Consider the following 18,987-nt stretch of genomic DNA (forward strand, 5'->3'; position numbering starts at 1 on the left):
AACTGGTTCGAAGCTTCCAAAGGTAACACCGAGGATGTTTTCCACATCAGCATAGAACCTGGAGTTAGTAGCCTTGGTGGAAGTTGAACTGGAATTGATTTTCTTTGAAGCCATTTCAATGTTCTTAGACTTTGTAGAGATTGTCCCACTGGGCGTGCTAGAATTTGCAGACAATAAATTTGCGTCGAGAAAACAAAATCAAGACCGAAAATTTCGCAACAATCGTAGTATTTTATTTCGAATAATATGAGTGTTACAATCTCTATGATTCCTCTGATTCTACTTTTCTAGTATAAATTCAAGGGCCTTTGAGCTTGATCTTGAATTTGAATTTGATTTATCCGTCGCGAACACTTTGATTGTTGCCACGAATTTTATCACGAACAAGTAGCCTTGATCTTGAACGCCTTGTATTTGATTTGACTTCGTTCTTGATCTTCAATACTTGAATTGTTCTTCGTTCTTGAGCTTGAATACTTGATCTGTTCTTCGTTCTTGAGCTTGAACTTGAACTTGATTGCTTCAAGCTTGAAACTTGTGGAGGAATTTGCAGCGTTTGATCCACGAGCTGTTTCTTGCTTCTTGTTATAACTTCTGGTCTCTTTTCTGGGTTATGAAGACCCCTATTTATAGTTGTGGAAAGGAGGAGTCATGATGAGAACAATCTGACCAATCAAATTGAAGTGTGACATGGCCGCATTTGATTGGCTAGAACATGTCACTTGTTCACGTGGCACGATTTCATTGGCCTTTCAATGTGACTGGGCATGCCTTGTCATTTTGACACGTGGCATGATCCTATTGGCTCTTCTGTTTGACTTGGCGTGCCACGTCATTTGACAGGTGGCACCAAACTGGGCCTCTAGGAAGATGTCATCATGGGCTTAATGAAGTGGGCTCATCACTTTAGCCCAATTAAATGGACTAGCCCAATGGATCAAGACTTATTTATTTAATCCATATATATTGGACTTATATAATTAATTCAATTATAGTAGCCCAATAAATTTATTTGATCTAATATATCTTGAATTTAAAATATAGTCCAAATTATTTTATGGATAATAAAATTTATATGCCTTCAACTATATTCCAAGTAAATAAATCACAAACTGCATAATGAATCTTTGAGGAAAGAAAAACTTGAATTCGTAAGTCTTGCTATGAAAAATCAAATTGTGTCCAACCTAACTCGCAACCAAAAAATAATAATCTAGTACTATCTTGTTCTATGTCACACCCATTATAAACCTCGAACCACTTACTTTCTCCACTCCTCCAAATTTCCGCTCTGTATCCATAATTTCACCTGCTCTGTGGTGAAATAGAAAAAGGAAAAGGGTTAAAAATAAATACAGGTGCTAACAATGTCATACATTTGCGTTTCTAGAGTTGAGAATATGTCTACGCATGCGTTGTTCATTTTTTTTGTTGCCTCTCTTACATCCGGAGGATGATATGAAATCAAATAGAAAGCTAAATTTATTGAAGAGTTTTATCAAACACGTCAACCAAAGGAGTGTACTCAAGAAATCAAAATAAAAAATTAAACTTTAGTAGCAAATGGACTGGCGAAGAACTTCAGCCAAGCCCTAATGTCTTTTTGTCAAGAAAATGCTACCGAACAAAAAGAATGTGTGATGACTTGCATGGTTAATTGAAAAAACAGAAAATTATTTTTTTAGTATTTCTGTATTTCTCCTTTTCTTATTAGAAAGTTTATATCTCAAACTGAAAGCCATGAGACTGAAAAACTCTAAAAGTTCACTAACTCAGCTTATACAATTCTTGTAGCCACACCCTTTGGTGTTCAAACGAAAATCATAAAGTTCAACTGTGTAGAAAAAGCAGAAAATTGCAAAAAGAACCCCTTGAATGAAAATAAACGAAAAGAATAAGAACTCACCAAAAAATAACCCAAGAAGCTACTGGAAGAAGAAGAACGACTGGAATAGAGATGACCAGAGAAAGGAAATTAAGTTGATTTCACATTACTATTACTAATAAGAAAGCCCAAATGGCAAATAATGCAATTTGTACTTTGTAGCAAGGAGAACACGTGTATGTCATTCAAGGTTAAAGGCACATTCACAATTTACCCATAATGCAAAATATATTATCGATACTACCCTTCGTCGTATTTGTGAACTTTCACTTATTATATAGTTACTAGATGGTTAGTGCTCGTGCTATGCACTGACATATGCTGGACAAAAGAGCATGAACTCAATAGTACATAGCAGACCTATAGATGCAACAACACTTGTACAAGAGAAGCATTCGTGACTTAGATGTGCAAAATAACTATAGCAAACAGAGGAAGCAAAGAAATAACAAGACAAAAATATACTCAATGAAAACATGGAAGATAAGTTAACTGCAATATTGCATCAGAAAAGTAGTTGCTCCATCAATACCATTAACCACCAGGATAATTTAAAGAGAATAGATAAAAAAAAAAACATAGCAACATTATACCACAACTTACTTAAGAATAGATCATGCCATTGTATGTAACTATTTTACACCATTTACTAGAGAAGAATTCTTCAACGGCCTTCTTTAAAATTATGAACTATACAGAATACCATCAGCTCCACCCAAGAAGAAAAATTGCATCTATATTCGGTATTGCATTTAATGCTTCATACCACAGAGAAGTTCTCGTCAGTTAGAACAATGAGATTTGGAACTTTGTGAAGTGCAGTAATTGTGTGCGTTGTGAAACAGATGGAGTCCTAACTTCTTCATGCTATAAGCATTCCTCGACCTAAATTTCATCAAGAGAGCGTAATCAATAATTGGTGAGGAACTATGCAGTATATGCAACATGTAAAGCAAGCTTACAAATAAACAACACCTTCAGCATCTAATCCTCACAATTAGCTCTGCTCCCATTCACTATTTATATATAATAATAGTATATGAATCATCTCATGTCCAAAAATAATGAGTGCGGATGAAAAAGAGAAAAATAGAAATGTATATTCTGTGAGCGCTACTGTGTTAAAACACAAATTCAGAAAAAACTGTTAGAAAAATAAAAGAAACTGGAAAAACAGAAGAGTTTGAGAAATATTCCGAGTCCATTAAATCCCATAAGGAATTGTATGATCCTCCTATCCTGTTCTGCCTTATGCATACTCTCCTTAGCCTCACACGAACAGTTGCAGGTACAGTGAGATTTAGCAGTCAAAGTATTGAGCTCCTCCCATAGCTTTTTCATTTTCGTATAGTAACTGGTAACGTCAAGTGATCCTTGAGACAGATCATTAATCTCCCTCTGAATTTGGTACAATTTTGTCCCATTTGTTTGGTCATATCGATCCTCAAGTTCTCTCCACAATTCAAGTGCATCAACTACGTACTCAACACTATCTGCAATTTCTTTGGTCAAAGAGTTTAAAATCCATGATGTGACCATGTCATCACACCTTTCCCATAAGCGAAAATTTGGAGAATCTAGATCTGGTCTTTTACACTCTCCGTTAATAAATCCTAATTTATTCTTCACAGATAATGCTCGCATCACACCTCTTCTCCATGACCGATAAACAAAGCCATCAAAAGGAGCAGGAACTAAAGTTGCCCCAGGATTATCAGATGGATGCATGTATAGAGGATTACTAATGTCAATGCCTGACTGACTCGGAGGTTCATTTACACTTGGTGCTGCTAGATTATCGTTCTCACCAGATGTCATATTTGTGATTTACAGAGAAATCTAAGGAATTTTGATAGCTAAAATGTAAGATGAATGCAATTCAACAATGACTCTCAGACAATTGTGAATTAGAAGTAAGAACAAAACCTGTCATCAAGCTACAACTCGAGATCTATGGAGAAGTGAATCTGCAGATGTGCAATTCAGTTCGAAACATCATCAACAGAGGGAGAACTGACAGATTTCGTGAATCGAATCCAAAATCGAAACTCCTCGCTCTGATACCATATTTGAATTGGTCAATGGAACAGTAATTGAGGTCCTACTGTTAGCTGAAATTGAGCTTCAATGGTGGTGAAGCTATGTTCTTCATGCCATGAGAGTTCAGAGAGAGAGAGAGGAAGATGGAAGAGAGGGGTCGAGAGAAAATTCCAGAATTATGTAATTGAATCAAATGAAAAATGAAAGTGAGTGAAGTCTCCACTACTATATACAAAACTAGGACTAAGCTGAGCTAAGACAATTAACTACTGCTAAGCTAATTGTACAACAGTGTACAGTTGTCATCACTAACAAACTAACTAACTAACTAAGTGGAATAATTAGAGTTCTTAACATGAATCTTTGAGGAAAGAACAACTTGAATTCGTAAGTCTTGCTATGAAAAATCAAATTGTTCCCAACCTAACCCGCACCAAAAAATAATAATCTAGTATTATCTTGTTTTATGTCACACCCATTATAAACCTCGAACCACTTACCTTCTCCACAACTCCTTCAATTTTTCGCTTTGTATCCATAATTTCACCTGCTCTATGGTGAAATAGAAAAAGGAAAAAGGTTAAAAATAAATACAGGTGCAAACAGTGTCAAACATTTGCGTCTCTAGAGTTGAGAATATGTCTACGCATGCATTGTTCATTTTTTTGTTGCCTCTCTTACATCCGGAGGATGATATGAAATCAAATAGAAATTTAAATTCATTGAAGAGTTTTATCAGACACGTCAAGACCAAAGGATTGTACTCAAGAATTCAAAATAAAAAATTTAACTTTAGTAGCAAAGGGACGGGCGAAGAACTTCAGCCAAGCCCTATCTTTTGTCAAGAAAATGCTACCGAACAAAAAGAATGTGTGATGACTTGCATGGTTAATTGAAAAAACAGAAAATTATTTTCTTAGTATTTCTGTATTTCCCCTTTTCTTATTAGAAAGTTTATATCTTAAACTGAAAGCCATGAGACTGAAAAACTATAAAAGTTCACTAACTCAGCTTATACTATTCTTATAATCACACCCTTTGGTGGTCAAACGAAAATCATAAAGTTCAACTGTGTAGAAAAAGCAGAAAATTGCAAAAAGAACCCCTTGAATGAAAATAAACGAAAAGAATAAGAACTCACCAAAAAATAACCCAAGAAGCTACTGGAAGAAGAAGAACGACTGGAATAGAGATGACCAGAGAAAGGAAATTAAGTTGATTTCACATTACTATTACTAATAAGAAAGCCCAAATGGCAAATAATGCAATTTGTACTTTGTAGCAAGGAGAACACGTGTATGTCATTCAAGGTTAAAGGCACATTCACAATTTACCCATAATGCAAAATATATTATCGATACTACCCTTCGTCGTATTTGTGAACTTTCACTTATTATATAGTTACTAGATGGTTAGTGCTCGTGCTATGCACTGACATATGCTGGACAAAAGAGCATGAACTCAATAGTACATAGCAGACCTATAGATGCAACAACACTTGTACAAGAGAAGCATTCGTGACTTAGATGTGCAAAATAACTATAGCAAACAGAGGAAGCAAAGAAATAACAAGACAAAAATATACTCAATGAAAACATGGAAGATAAGTTAACTGCAATATTGCATCAGAAAAGTAGTTGCTCCATCAATACCATTAACCACCAGGATAATTTAAAGAGAATAGATAAAAAAAAAAACATAGCAACATTATACCACAACTTACTTAAGAATAGATCATGCCATTGTATGTAACTATTTTACACCATTTACTAGAGAAGAATTCTTCAACGGCCTTCTTTAAAATTATGAACTATACAGAATACCATCAGCTCCACCCAAGAAGAAAAATTGCATCTATATTCGGTATTGCATTTAATGCTTCATACCACAGAGAAGTTCTCGTCAGTTAGAACAATGAGATTTGGAACTTTGTGAAGTGCAGTAATTGTGTGCGTTGTGAAACAGATGGAGTCCTAACTTCTTCATGCTATAAGCATTCCTCGACCTAAATTTCATCAAGAGAGCGTAATCAATAATTGGTGAGGAACTATGCAGTATATGCAACATGTAAAGCAAGCTTACAAATAAACAACACCTTCAGCATCTAATCCTCACAATTAGCTCTGCTCCCATTCACTATTTATATATAATAATAGTATATGAATCATCTCATGTCCAAAAATAATGAGTGCGGATGAAAAAGAGAAAAATAGAAATGTATATTCTACTGTACTTCAATACATATAACTGCTTATGAATCTTGTTGTGCTAAAGTGAAACCAATAACTGACATCAAGAAGCCGAAGAAATATGAAAATTAATGCGGCAAGTTACGGTAATTCAAGAGAATTTAAAAAATAAAAGAGTTAAAAAAATTAATCAGCAACAACATTCTCTTTGTTTCTTAAGGAATAAGGAGAAACCTAAACAATAGTGTAATCAATGATAAGCATTACTCAATATGGTAGTGCCATTATTATATTCTACGTGGCAAAGATTGCTTTAGGAGTTTCCATGTTCTCGGATCAAGTGTGCAAGGAATGTCACTAGGATGGGCACATTGCTTTAAATATAACAAAGATAACTGATTACCTATATAGATTGGGCTACTTTTATTAAGGTAGTGTAAACATAAGTGATTACCTATATGGATTAGAGCTTCTTTTAATCCATTTTTTGGCAACTCCCTTACTACCAACTAAATCCAACAGCCAAAGCTTTCGTGCATCAACATTTGATCAAGTTCTTAGCTTTATCATAATACAAAACTTGCTGAACATGTGAAAAAAATTAGCGGAAAAGGTTGTCAGTTAGTGTAACAAAATTGGTCAAAAAGTGGAATAATGAGACAATTAAATTCTTAAGTATTACAACATGCTCAGAATGTTGCCTCAACAACTCACAATTTAGAAATTAGCTTTTATAATTGCTCTCATACAGTAGTTATATGACATATAAAGTGAACATCTAGATATTTACAACTTGACAGGAGTGATCGATCTTATCCAAGTTCCATTTTAGTGATCTTTACTCTGATTGAAGTACTAGGAAGTCTTTGACTCCGTGACCAAAAAATACAGGTATCGCATAACAGACAGTTGATATGCATCATGAGTAATATGACTTAATTAGATTTTTTGTTTGTGCAAAAACTTTCAGTTGCTACAAAGATATGACCTATATATTACTGGTTCTTTAGATCCAGATAATGCAAAGTGAAAGGCAGGTAGATACAAAATTAAGCTACAACAAAATGAGTCTCCATCTCCTTTATGCAAAAGTAAATCAAACTCACCATAGTATTTTCAAAAAGTATGTTCGATGCACATTTGGCCTTGAGGTCACAACCATCAATTAGTTACATTGAAATTCTCCATATTGACATCCTTAAAAGCTTGTACATCACCTTGACCTTCAGAATGTGTATATACAGGTTTTTATCATAATTGGATAGGAAGGATATCAAACTTGATTATGATAATTAATACCTCTTCAAAATAACTCTTGACACCACTTTTATCTCGTGTACATGTCGTAACCTCAAATTCAGAACTTATGTGCCTGCCTATATCAATTAGAAAAAACCAGTTATGACGAAGAGATCAATATGAACCAAAATCCAGAAAGTATCAATTCAATTAAAATGGTTAATTTAGCTTGCTAAATTCAACCATGTTAAGCATTAGTCATATAATTCTCATACAAATTATTGTTGTCTTGAGACCCAGTTAAGTCTTTAAAATCAGAATTTATTATCTTTCTGCTAATGTTTAAGAAAAACTAAAGTAATACTCATTATTTTCCAACTCTGAGGAAGAACATAGGTGAGTTGCCAAAAGGCGACGAATAATATTTGCAAACATGTGTGCATTAATGCTGATCTTTTAGAAGTTTTTAAATCATAGAGGCTTTAGGTACTTTAGATGTGTTCCCTTCTAAGTACAATTGATTGTCAACAATTGGCACAAAATAGTCAATAGGACACATGCATGTGCAAAATCTAATATAAAGAATTTATACTTCCACAAAAAGAAATTTTATGTTTTAAGTGATAGTATACTACTGTATGAAACTTCATATAAAATCTTTTGAACCAAAGGAAGCCAAAAGTTGTTGCACACCAATGAAGTATAGTAATTACTTCATATTTTCTTTATTGCCAAAAGAAAGTGTTTATTTTAATTTGATTTCTTCGGTGCTAATCTCCCATGGTAAATTGGCTTGTATTATTCATTATAAAAGAGCTCGAGTTGAAACACAACATAGAAAGCTATATTTTAAACGTTAATAATGTGAAAATAAAGTGCAGAATTATCTCTCATGATCGCAACAATGTTCCTCTTTCCCCCAGAAGCAAGTATCACTTTCTTACCTGTACAATCAAAGTTGTTCGACCATTACATTCCAACTAATATAATGAAATTTTTTCAACTATACATTCCACAACCTGAGTCATAAGACCAATCGTTGTCTTTCTAATATAGCGAGATTTCAACTTTACTTTTCAGCTTATACAGGTTTTGCATTAACCAAAAATCTTACCTTCTAAAACCATGTTAACCTTCTTTCTTTACTACTAATTCAATTTCTATTTAGTTTCACTAAATCATAACCAGATAGATAAATCACGAGATCTACCCCAACAACTGTAGAGAAGCTAATTCACAGAAGCTTAATATAATGATAAATCATTGCATGTATTGGAAAAAAAACGCAGAGAGCACATCTAAGATTGAAGGACAAAAGTAACAAACATGAAACCATTTTCTCTATATTTTGTTCGAAGATACTAAAATTTTCACAGATACTCAAAAAAAAAGAAAACAGACAAAACAAAAAGTAAAAGACAAAATATAAAGAAACCTAATGATATACTCGGAAATGTAAATAGTAGCTATACTGTGTCATTTAGTTTAGTAAGGGGAAAACAAATGAAACGATGTTGTTTGGATAAGAAAACTACCCCTAATTAAACATTTAATGTGAGGAGTAAGAAAACTTTTTAGGGATAAGTACATTGGCGTTATTTTGTAAAAGCAAATTGAATTCTTTCTTGATTATTTAACTGGACACTTATTTTGAACCAAAATGAAAAAGCAAATTGGACACTTATTGTGAATCGGAGGGAGTAGTAGCTAATGAAAAGGGTCTTACGGCGTCGTTTGAAGGAGTTAATTAGACGTTAAAAGGGGCAGAGGTCGTTAACAGAATTGGGGAGGTCGTTAGGGATTTTTACAATGATTAGTTAGGAATAAATAGAGAATTCTGTTGTACACATTAATTTGAGCATTTTATGATGAAATGAAATCTCTTTCCCTCCTTCTTCTTCACTGAATTCGTCTCTTCTCTTTTCAGTCTTTGTTCAGGAGATCTTCTCTTTTAGCTCCTCAGAAGATTGAGTTTTCTTATTAATTTCTTGTTTGTAATCTCGGGTGTATCAGTTTGGTATCAGAGCCACTGATCCTCGGAGGAATATATCCATGGGGAAACACGTTATGCCAAACTTCGTAAAGAAGTTGACAGTATGAAGGAATCGTTTGAGGAATTTCGAAAATCTATAGAGGTTCGACAAGCTCAATCCATGGAGGAACTCAAGACTTTCCTGGGTTCTTGGATGAGTGAATACATACCTACGACGAGTGAAAATCGTTACCAAAATCCTAGGGGAAATCTGAATCTCGAAGAGCAGCATATGAATGATTCAGAAATTTTGATTACTCGCAAGCGTCAAATTGAGTTTCTAAAATTTGATGGGACTGAGTTGAGGGACTGGGTTTCAAAAAGCGAGCAATATTTCGATGTCGACAATACGTCAGAAAATTCAAAGGTCAAACTAGCATCATTGCATCTGGAAGGAAAGGCACTGCAATGGCATCAAGGATACATGAAAAACAGGATTACTCGAGAATGGCCGACATGGGGTGAGTATGTTAGAGCTCTTTTTGGTAGGTTTGGTACTGTATTATATGATGACCCAATGGGTGATTTGAAAGATCTTAAACAAATTTCTTCTATGCAAGATTATGTTGATATATTTGATGAGCTATTAACTCGGGTGGAATTAAGTGAAGAGTACATCGTTAGTTGTTTTTAAGGGGTCTAATACCAGAGATTAGCCTTACTATTAAAATGTTTCAGCCCAGATCCCTACAAAAAGCCATAGGTCTTGCCAGGATCCAAGAACAAACCTTATCCTTAGATAAATAGCCTTCCAAATCTTTACCTCCACTACTTCCAACCCCAACACCAGCTCCACACAAACCTTCAACAAATTTTACTCATAATCCAGGCTATAAACCACCACCAAAGAACCCTAAAGTACTGAATCCCGCTGAGATTGAGGAAAAGAGGGCCAAGAGATTATGTTTTTATTGTGACGAGAAGTACTTTCCCGGCCATCAATGTGCTAAGAAGAGGCAGCTTTTCTATATGGAGTTGAGTGACTGTGGCGAATTTTGGGAAGGAGGGAAAAAAGTGGATAGTTCACAAGACTGGAGTATGATGAAATTGTCTCCAAATGAGGAGTATGATGAAGAAAATTAGGCTGCAATGATTCCTCAGGTGTCTATGCATGCAATGACTGGTTTGATGGATTATAGGACAATGAAACTTACTGGCTCAGTAGGGGCCAAGGCTGTTCACATCTTGATTGATACAGGAAGTACTCACAACTTCTTGGACCTGAACACAGCTAAAAGATTGGGATGTGCTCTGCAGGCAATGCCTTCATTCGCAGTTGCAGTGGCAAATGGGAATATGGTGTATAGTAAATATATGTGTAAAGGGTTTTCTTCGAGAATGCAAGGTGTGGACTTTGCTGCAAATATGTTGATTCTGCCTCTGGGTGGGTGTAGTGTAGTTCTGGGAATTCAATGGTTGATTACTCTAGGAGATATCAGGTGGAACTTTAGACAATTGAATATGGAGTTTATGATGCAGGGAAAAAAAGTGTCACTCAGGGGTGTGCAACCTCTTACAATGAGGTTTGTAGATCAAGATCAGATGAACAAGTTACTATCCCAGCCAGTTTCTTTTCCATGATGTCTGTAGCAGTAATGAGAACAATCCCTAAAGTTACTAGTTCAGCAGGAGCATTACAACAGATGTCTAAGGATAGTGCCTCCTGCCAGGAAAATGAAGAAGTGCAGGACGTGCTTCAGCAGTTTGATGACCTCTTTGAGGAGCCTAAAGGCTTACCCCCTCATAGGGCTCATGATCAAAAAATAGTACTGAAAGAAGGAATTCCACCTTTCAATGTAAGGCCTTGCAGATACCCTGCAATATAGAAGGGAGAAATTGAGAAAATGGTGCAGGGCTTACATACTAAAGTGATAAGGCATAGCACCACCCCTTATTCTTCACCTATTGTAATGGTAAAAAACAATGATGGCTCTTGGAGAATGTGTGTCGACTACAGGGAGCTTAACAGGAGCACCATTAAAGACAAGTTTCCTATCCCCGTTATAGAAGAATTATTTGATGAATTGCATGGTGCTAAATATTTCTCTAAGATGGATTTTAGGTCAGGTTACCATCAGATTAGGATGGTTGAAAATAACATATCAAAGACAACTTTCAGAACTCACAGTAGTTACTATGAGTTCTTAGTGACGCCCTTTGGACTCACTAATGCACCTTCCACCTTCCAGAGTCTCATGAATCAAATATTTGTTGACACTTGAGGAAACTTATACTTGTCTTTTTTTATGATATTTTGATCTACATCAAAGATTGGGACAACCATCTTACTCACCTAACTACAACATTGTCCATTTTGAGAACTCACAGTTATATGTGAAGAAAAGAAAGTATAGGTTTGGGTTGCAGCAAGTGGATTATTTGTTAGCATAATGGACAGATTGTAGAATATCTACATTAATACATTCTCGATATGGTGAATATATGAGATATTATTAGGGATATTCTACATTTAGTGTAGAATATTGTGTAGCATTAGTTGTAGAATATATGAAGAATATTTTGTAGGATTTACATTTAGTGTAGGATATTTTCTCTTGTGTATAAATACCAATGTATGTGATGTATTTGAATGAAGTAATGGAGATAGTCATTCTNTTGAATCAAGTAATGGAGATAGTCATTCTTCAATTTCTCTCATGCTTTCTTTGTTCTTGACATGGTATCAGAGCCTTCTTTTCATAGTTTTGATTCTTAGTGTCTTTTATCTGTGGTTCCTTTTAAAATATATATATATATATATATATATATATATATATATATATATATATATTTCTTTGTTTAGTTCTCTTGGTTCTCTTGATTTTTCGTCAACAGGCAGTCCTAAGCATCTAGGGCTTTTAGTCTTGGTCTTAATCTTGATCTTGGTTATTCTAGCTATTTTTTTTCCGTATCATTGTGTTTTTCTCTATTCAAAAACATGACTTCACATCAGTTTGAGTCCTTCAGTGTTCGTTTCACTGGGAAAAATTATTCTGCTTGGGAATTTCAGTTTCAATTATTTGTCACGGGAAAAGAATTATGGGGCCATATAGATGGAAGTGATCCTGCTCCTACTGATCTTACAAAGTTAGGTCAGTGGAAGGTCAAAGATGCTCGGGTGATGACATGGATTTTAGGGTCAATTGACCCTCTTATTGTTCTTAATCTCAGGTCGTACAAGACTGCAAAGGCCATGTGGGATTATTTAAAAAAGGTTTACAACCAAGACAATAGCGCAAGACGATTTCAGCTAGAGCACGAAATCGCTAATTACTCTCAAGGAGGTCTCTCTGTTCGGGATTATTTTTCTGGATTTCAACTTATGGGCTGAATTTACTGATATTGTTTATGCTAAAATACCTGCTGAATCTCTATCTATAATTCAAGCAGTTCATGAGCAAAGCAAGCGAGACCAATTTTTGATGAAATTGCGATCTGATTTTGAGAGTGTTCGCTCTAACTTAATGAATCGTGACCCGCCTCCCTCCTTGGATGTTTGTTTTAGGGAATTACTTCGTGAAGATCAGCGTCTTTTCACATAAAATGCTTTCAAGCAAGAAAGTGTTCATACTGTTGCATTTGCTGCTCAAGGAAAAAGAAAGGGCAGGGATATGAGCACCATACAATGCTACAGTTGCAAAGAATATGGTCATAATGCTAGCAATTGTAGTAAGAAGTTCTGCAATTATTGTAAGCAGCACGGGCATATTACCAAAGAGTGTCCCACGCGTCCTCAAAACCGTAAGATCAATGCTTTTCAAGCTGGGATAAATGGTTCGACTGATGATCACTCATCTTCAACTGGAACTAGCAACCAGTTTGCTATTCCAACAGTTGGACAAGTTCTTACTCCTGAAATGGTACAACAAATGATTGTGTCAGCCTTTTCAGCTTTGAGGCTACAAGGTAACGATATTACATCTATTTTTTGGCTTGTTGATTCTGGCGCTTCCAATCATATGACAAACTCAACTAGCATGCTAAAAAATGTACGTGACTATCATGGTCCATCACAAATTCAGATTGCGAATGGTAGTAATTTACCCATTACCAAGGTTGGGGATATTACTCAAACTTTCAAGAATGTTTTTGTATCACCAAAACTCTCAACTAGTCTTATTTCAGTTGGCCAATTGGTAGATAATAATTGTGATGTGAATTTTTCTCGTAATGGTTGCCTTGTGCAGGATCAGGTGTCGGGGACGATAATCGCGAAGGGGCCTAAAGTTGGAAGATTGTTTCCTATACGTTTTTCCATTCCTCGTGTTCTGTCTTTTGCTTGTACTTCTACAGCTAGTAAAACGGAGGTTTGGCATAAGCGTCTTGGACATCCAAATTCTATAGTGTTGTCTCATTTATCAAATTCTGGTTTATTGGGAAATAAAAATCAGCTTTTAGCTGCTTCATTTGATTGTTCTACTTGTAAATTAGGCAAAAGTAAAACTCTTCCTTTTCCTAATTTTGGTAGTCGTGCTAAAAAGTGTTTTGATGTCATTCACAGTGATGTTTGGGGCATTTCACCAATTATTTCTCATGCTCATTTCAAGTACTTTGTGACATTCATAGATGATTATAGTCGGTTTACATGGGTGTATTTTCTTCGTTCCAAATCTGAGGTATTTTCCATATTCAAGACATTTTTGGCTTACATTGAGACTCAATTTTCTACATGCATCAAAATATTAAGATCTGATTCTGGTGGAGAATATATGTCTCATGAATTCAATAATTTCTTGCTTGAGAAAGGAATCGTCTCACAACGCTCTTGTCCATATACACCACAACAAAATGGGGTTGCTGAGCGTAAAAATCGTCATCTTTTAGATGTAACTCGTACTTTATTGATTGAGTCCTCTGTCCCATCTAAATACTGGGTGGAAGCTTTGTCTACTGCTGTCTATTTAATTAATAGACTGCCATCTAAAGTGTTAAATCTTGAGTCTCCATATTATCGTCTTTATCACCATAATCCTAGCTATCATAATTTTCATACATTTGGTTGTGTTTGTTTTGTGCATCTGCCTCCTTTTCAACGCAATAAACTTTCTGCTCAGTCTGCTAAATGTGCTTTTATGGGTTATAGTACTTCGCAGAAAGGGTTTATTTGCTATGATCCAAGTTCCGACAAATTTCGTATTTCCAGAAATGTTGTTTTCTTTGAGAATCAATATTTCTTTCCCACTCATGTTGAGTCAACTTCTGTTTCTCCTCTTCTTCCTACTTTTGAGGATTTGTCATCTTCTTCTAAACGGTTCAAACCCGGATATGTGTATGAACGACGTCGCCCAACTTTACTCCATTGCGAAACTGATCCGCCACCTGAGACTGCTCCACAACCAGAATATGAGATATCTTCAAGGCCTGCTCCTCTTGAGCCTACTCGGCGATCTACCAGAGAACGAAATACTCCTAATTGGTATGGTTTTTCATCTACTTTATCCACTATTTCTATTCCAACTTGTTACTCACAAGTTTGCAAGCATGAATGTTGGCAGAAAGCAATGGAGGAAGAACTTTTGGCTCTTAAAGAAAATAACACATGGGACATTGTTTCATGTCCTTTAAATGTCCGCCCAATTGGATGTAAATGGGTTTATTCAATTAAACTTCATTCTGATGGAACTCTAGATCGGTACAAAGCTCGCTTGGTTGTTCTTGGTAACAAACAAGAGTATGGTGTGGATTATGAGGAGACTTTTGCACCAGTAGCAAAAATGACTACGGTGCGAACTATTATTGCCATTGCTGCCTCACAGAATTGGCCTCTTCATCAAATGGATGTAAAAAATGCTTTTCTCCATGGTGATCTGAAAGAAGATATTTATATGAAACCCCCACCTGGTTTGTTTTCATCACCTACATCAGATGTTTGCAAGTTGAAGCGGTCTTTGTATGGATTAAAACAAGCTCCCAGAGCTTGGTTTGACAAGTTTCGATCTACTTTGCTTCACTTCTCTTTTGAACAAAGTAAATATGACTCATCTTTGTTTCTTCGAAAAACATCTACAGGTTGTGTTCTTCTTCTGGTATATGTGGATGACATCATTATAACAGGAACTGATTCTTTATTAATCACTAGCCTCCAACAACAGCTTAAGGATTCTTTTCACATGAAAGATCTTGGTACTCTAACATATTTCTTGGGGTTGGAAGTTCATTATAATTCTTTAGGTGTGTTCTTAAACCAGCACAAATATACTCAGGATTTGATTGCTTTGGCTGGTCTTCAAGAATCTTCCTCTGTTGATACTCCATTGGAATTGAATGTAAAGTATCGTCGCGATGAAGGGGATCTTCTTCCTGATCCAACTTTGTTTCGACAATTAGTTGGGAGCCTAAATTATCTTACTATTACTCGGCCTGATATCTCTTTTGCAGTTCAACAAGTCAGTCAATTTATGCAGACTCCCCGTCACCTACATTTGGTGGCAGTTCGTCGCATCATTCGATATCTCTCAGGAACATCAACTCGTGGATTATTCTTTCCTAGTGGTTCTCCTATTCAGCTTAATGCATTTAGTGATTCTGATTGGGCTGGATGTCCTGATACTCGCCGCTCCGTCACGGGATGGTGCATGTTTCTCGGAGATTCTTTGATATCTTGGAAGAGCAAGAAGCAAGATCGTGTTTCAAAATCTTCAACGGAGTCTGAATATCGAGCAATGTCGACTGCTTGCTCCGAAATTATTTGGCTTCGTGGTTTACTTGCAGAAATTGGATTTCCTCAATCTAATCCTACTCCTCTCCATGCTGATAACACAAGTGCCATTCAGATTGCAACCAATCCAGTTTATCACGAAAGAACCAAGCATATTGAAGTGGATTGTCATTCTATAAGAGAAGCTGTAGATAGAAGAGTTATTACTCTTCCACATGTATCCAGTGATCTTCAAATAGCTGATGTGTTTACAAAATCAATGGCACGACAGCGTCATCAGTTTCTAGTAGGCAAATTGATGCTTTTCGATCCACCAGCATCAATTTGAGGGGGGATGTTAGCATAATGGATAGATTGTAGAATATCTACATTAATACATTCTCGATATGGTGAATATATGGGATATTATTAGGGATATTCTACATTTAGTGTAGAATATTGTGTAGCATTAGTTGTAGAATATATGAAGAATATTTTGTAGGATTTACATTTAGTGTAGGATATTTTCTCTTGTGTATAAATACCAATGTATATGATGTATTTGAATGAAGTAATGGAGATAGTCATTCTTCAATTTCTCTCATGCTTTCTTTGTTCTTGACATTATTTAGGTCATATAATATCACTAGAGGGAGTGTCAATGGATCCTCAAAAGGTTTCTGCAGTTAGACTGGCCAAAGGCCAAGACTATCAAGGCTTTGAGGGGATTTTTGGGGCTAACTGGCTATTATAGAAGATTTATTAAGGGGTATGGTCTTATTGCTAGACCACTAACTGAAATGTTAAAGAAGGAATCATTTCAGTGGTCAGAAGAAGCTGTAGCTGCTTTTAGGGCTCTGAAGGAGGCTATAACCTCAGCACTTGTGCTGGTATTACCTGATTTCTCTCAAGATTTCATTATAGAATCTGATGCTTCAGGAGGAGGATTGGGAGTTGTGCTTATGTAGTTGGGCAGACCAAATGCTTTCTTCAATAAAGCTATATCTCTAAGGAATCAGGCTTTATCTGTATATGAAAGGGAGCTTTTAGCTATCATTACAGCGGTGCGGAAATGAAGAACCTATTTGATTAGAAGACATTTCAACATTAAAACATCATCATAGTTTAAAGTACTTGATCGAACAGAGAATTACCACCCCTAGTCAACAGAAGTGGTTAGTAAAGATGCTAGGGTATGACTATAGTATTCAGTATAAAAATGGAAAAGAAAACTTAGTGGTTGATGCTTTATCTAGAAGAGAACAAGAAGGTATTGAGCAGATTCAATGTTTGTAGTTTGACTGGTGTCAGTACTCAGCTATGGCCTAGAATCGTAGCTTCTTGGGCATTTGACAGTAAGCTGGTGAAGATTATCCATGACCTGAGGTTAGATCCTGAAGCCAACTTCCTTATCAACTGAAAGGAGATGTACTGATTAGAAAGGGAAAGGTTATTATAGGCAGAGATGTTGTGTTAAGGCGGGATCTGTTGAATTTGCACCATAGTAGTTCCTTTGGAGGCCATTCTGGGGTTCAAGCAACTTACAATAGGCTAAAACAATTCTTCTACTGCAAAGGCATGAAGCAGGTGTTTGTGTATATATACGGTCTTGTGACACTTGCCAAATGTGTAAGAATGAAACTGTGGCTTCTCCTGGCCTCCTCCAACCTCTCCCTATAGTATGACAGAGTATGGCAATATATTTCCATGGACTTCATTGAAGGCCTTCCTCCTTCACATGGAATGTCTGTGATTTTTGTAGTTGTGAACAGACTGAGCAAATATGCTCATTTCCTCAGCTTGAAACATCCTTATACAACTTTGAATGTGGACCGACTTATTATGGATGGTTTTTTTTTGGGCTGCATAGGTTACCTCAGTCAATCGTCTCTGATAGGGATGTTATCTTTCTCAGTAAGTTCTGGCAAGAGTTCTTTAAGTTGCAGCAAGTCAATCTCCACATGTCTTCAGCCTATCACACTCAGAGTGATACCAAACGGAGGTTGTGAATAGGTGCCTCGAGTGCTACCTGAGATGTATGGTAGCATATAGACCAAAAGAGTGGTGCAAATGGTTGCCTTTGGCAGAATGGTGGTGTAACAATCAACTTCCTATTAGATCCTCTATGGACAGACACCTCCTCCCTTTGTTCCATATATGCCATTTGATTCTCGGCTTGACTCGGTGGACAGAAGTTTGCAAGCTAGGGAATCCACTCTCAGAAATTTAAAGTCTCATTTGGCTCAAGCTCAACAAAGGATGAAGGTTCAAGCTGACTGTCACGACCCATTTTCTGAACAAGCCGAGACCGGCACTCGGTCACTAAACATGACCGAGCGAACCATCTCTGCTTATCAAATCTATTATAGCTCCAAACTTTATATGCAAAGAGCCAATACTCTAACCAAATACTTTTGATTAATTCAAATATTTAAATAAATCAACTCCAACACTTTATTCGTAGTAACTACTGAATTACTGCTAAGTTATTAAAAAAAAAACATCTGAATCTCAACCCAATGACTATGTCTATGAAGCCTCTACTGATAAACTGACGCACTGCTCAGGACATAAGATTTCCTGGACAGTTCCCTAAGTAAACAAAGAAATAACTAAATAAAGATGACTCTACGGAACACTCCACGAACAAAAGTGGAGCTCACCAATAGCACTGGAAGAGAAGGAAGTCCTAACCAGTAGCCTGCTCGCCTGTAAAACCGGTTCCTACGTTGTACCGCAGACCAACGTAGCTTCCCAAAAGAGAACGTCAGTACCATCCATTGTACTCAGTGAGTCTCAACAACAGGGGGCGAAACTTTAATAACATTATTACGAGCAAAGGTTCTAAATGCATGTAAAACATAAGGCTTAAAAGAATAATACTAAATAATTGCATAATAGCAGTTTATGAATATTCTAAAAGAAATTCTTTTCTTTTTCTTTCTTAAAAAAAATACTTCACTTT

General features: G+C 36.1%; 2 protein-coding genes across 2 annotated transcripts; one reads left to right on the forward strand and one right to left on the reverse strand.

Moving 5' to 3' along the window:
- LOC109217062 lies at positions 2,190 to 3,703 on the reverse strand. The gene is made up of 2 exons (XM_019381293.1): positions 3,145 to 3,703; positions 2,190 to 2,206 (listed from the first exon to the last, which is right to left on the reverse strand). Exons 1-2 carry the CDS (start codon positions 3,701 to 3,703, stop codon positions 2,190 to 2,192), a joined length of 576 nt encoding a protein of 191 aa, XP_019236838.1.
- Positions 16,823 to 18,031, forward strand: LOC109217076. Its single transcript, XM_019381308.1, has 3 exons — positions 16,823 to 16,986; positions 17,334 to 17,408; positions 17,785 to 18,031. Exons 1-3 carry the CDS (start codon positions 16,823 to 16,825, stop codon positions 18,029 to 18,031), a joined length of 486 nt encoding a protein of 161 aa, XP_019236853.1.

Source organism: Nicotiana attenuata, chromosome 2 (assembly GCF_001879085.1).
Source record: "Nicotiana attenuata strain UT chromosome 2, NIATTr2, whole genome shotgun sequence".
Lineage (NCBI taxonomy): Eukaryota > Viridiplantae > Streptophyta > Magnoliopsida > Solanales > Solanaceae > Nicotiana > Nicotiana attenuata.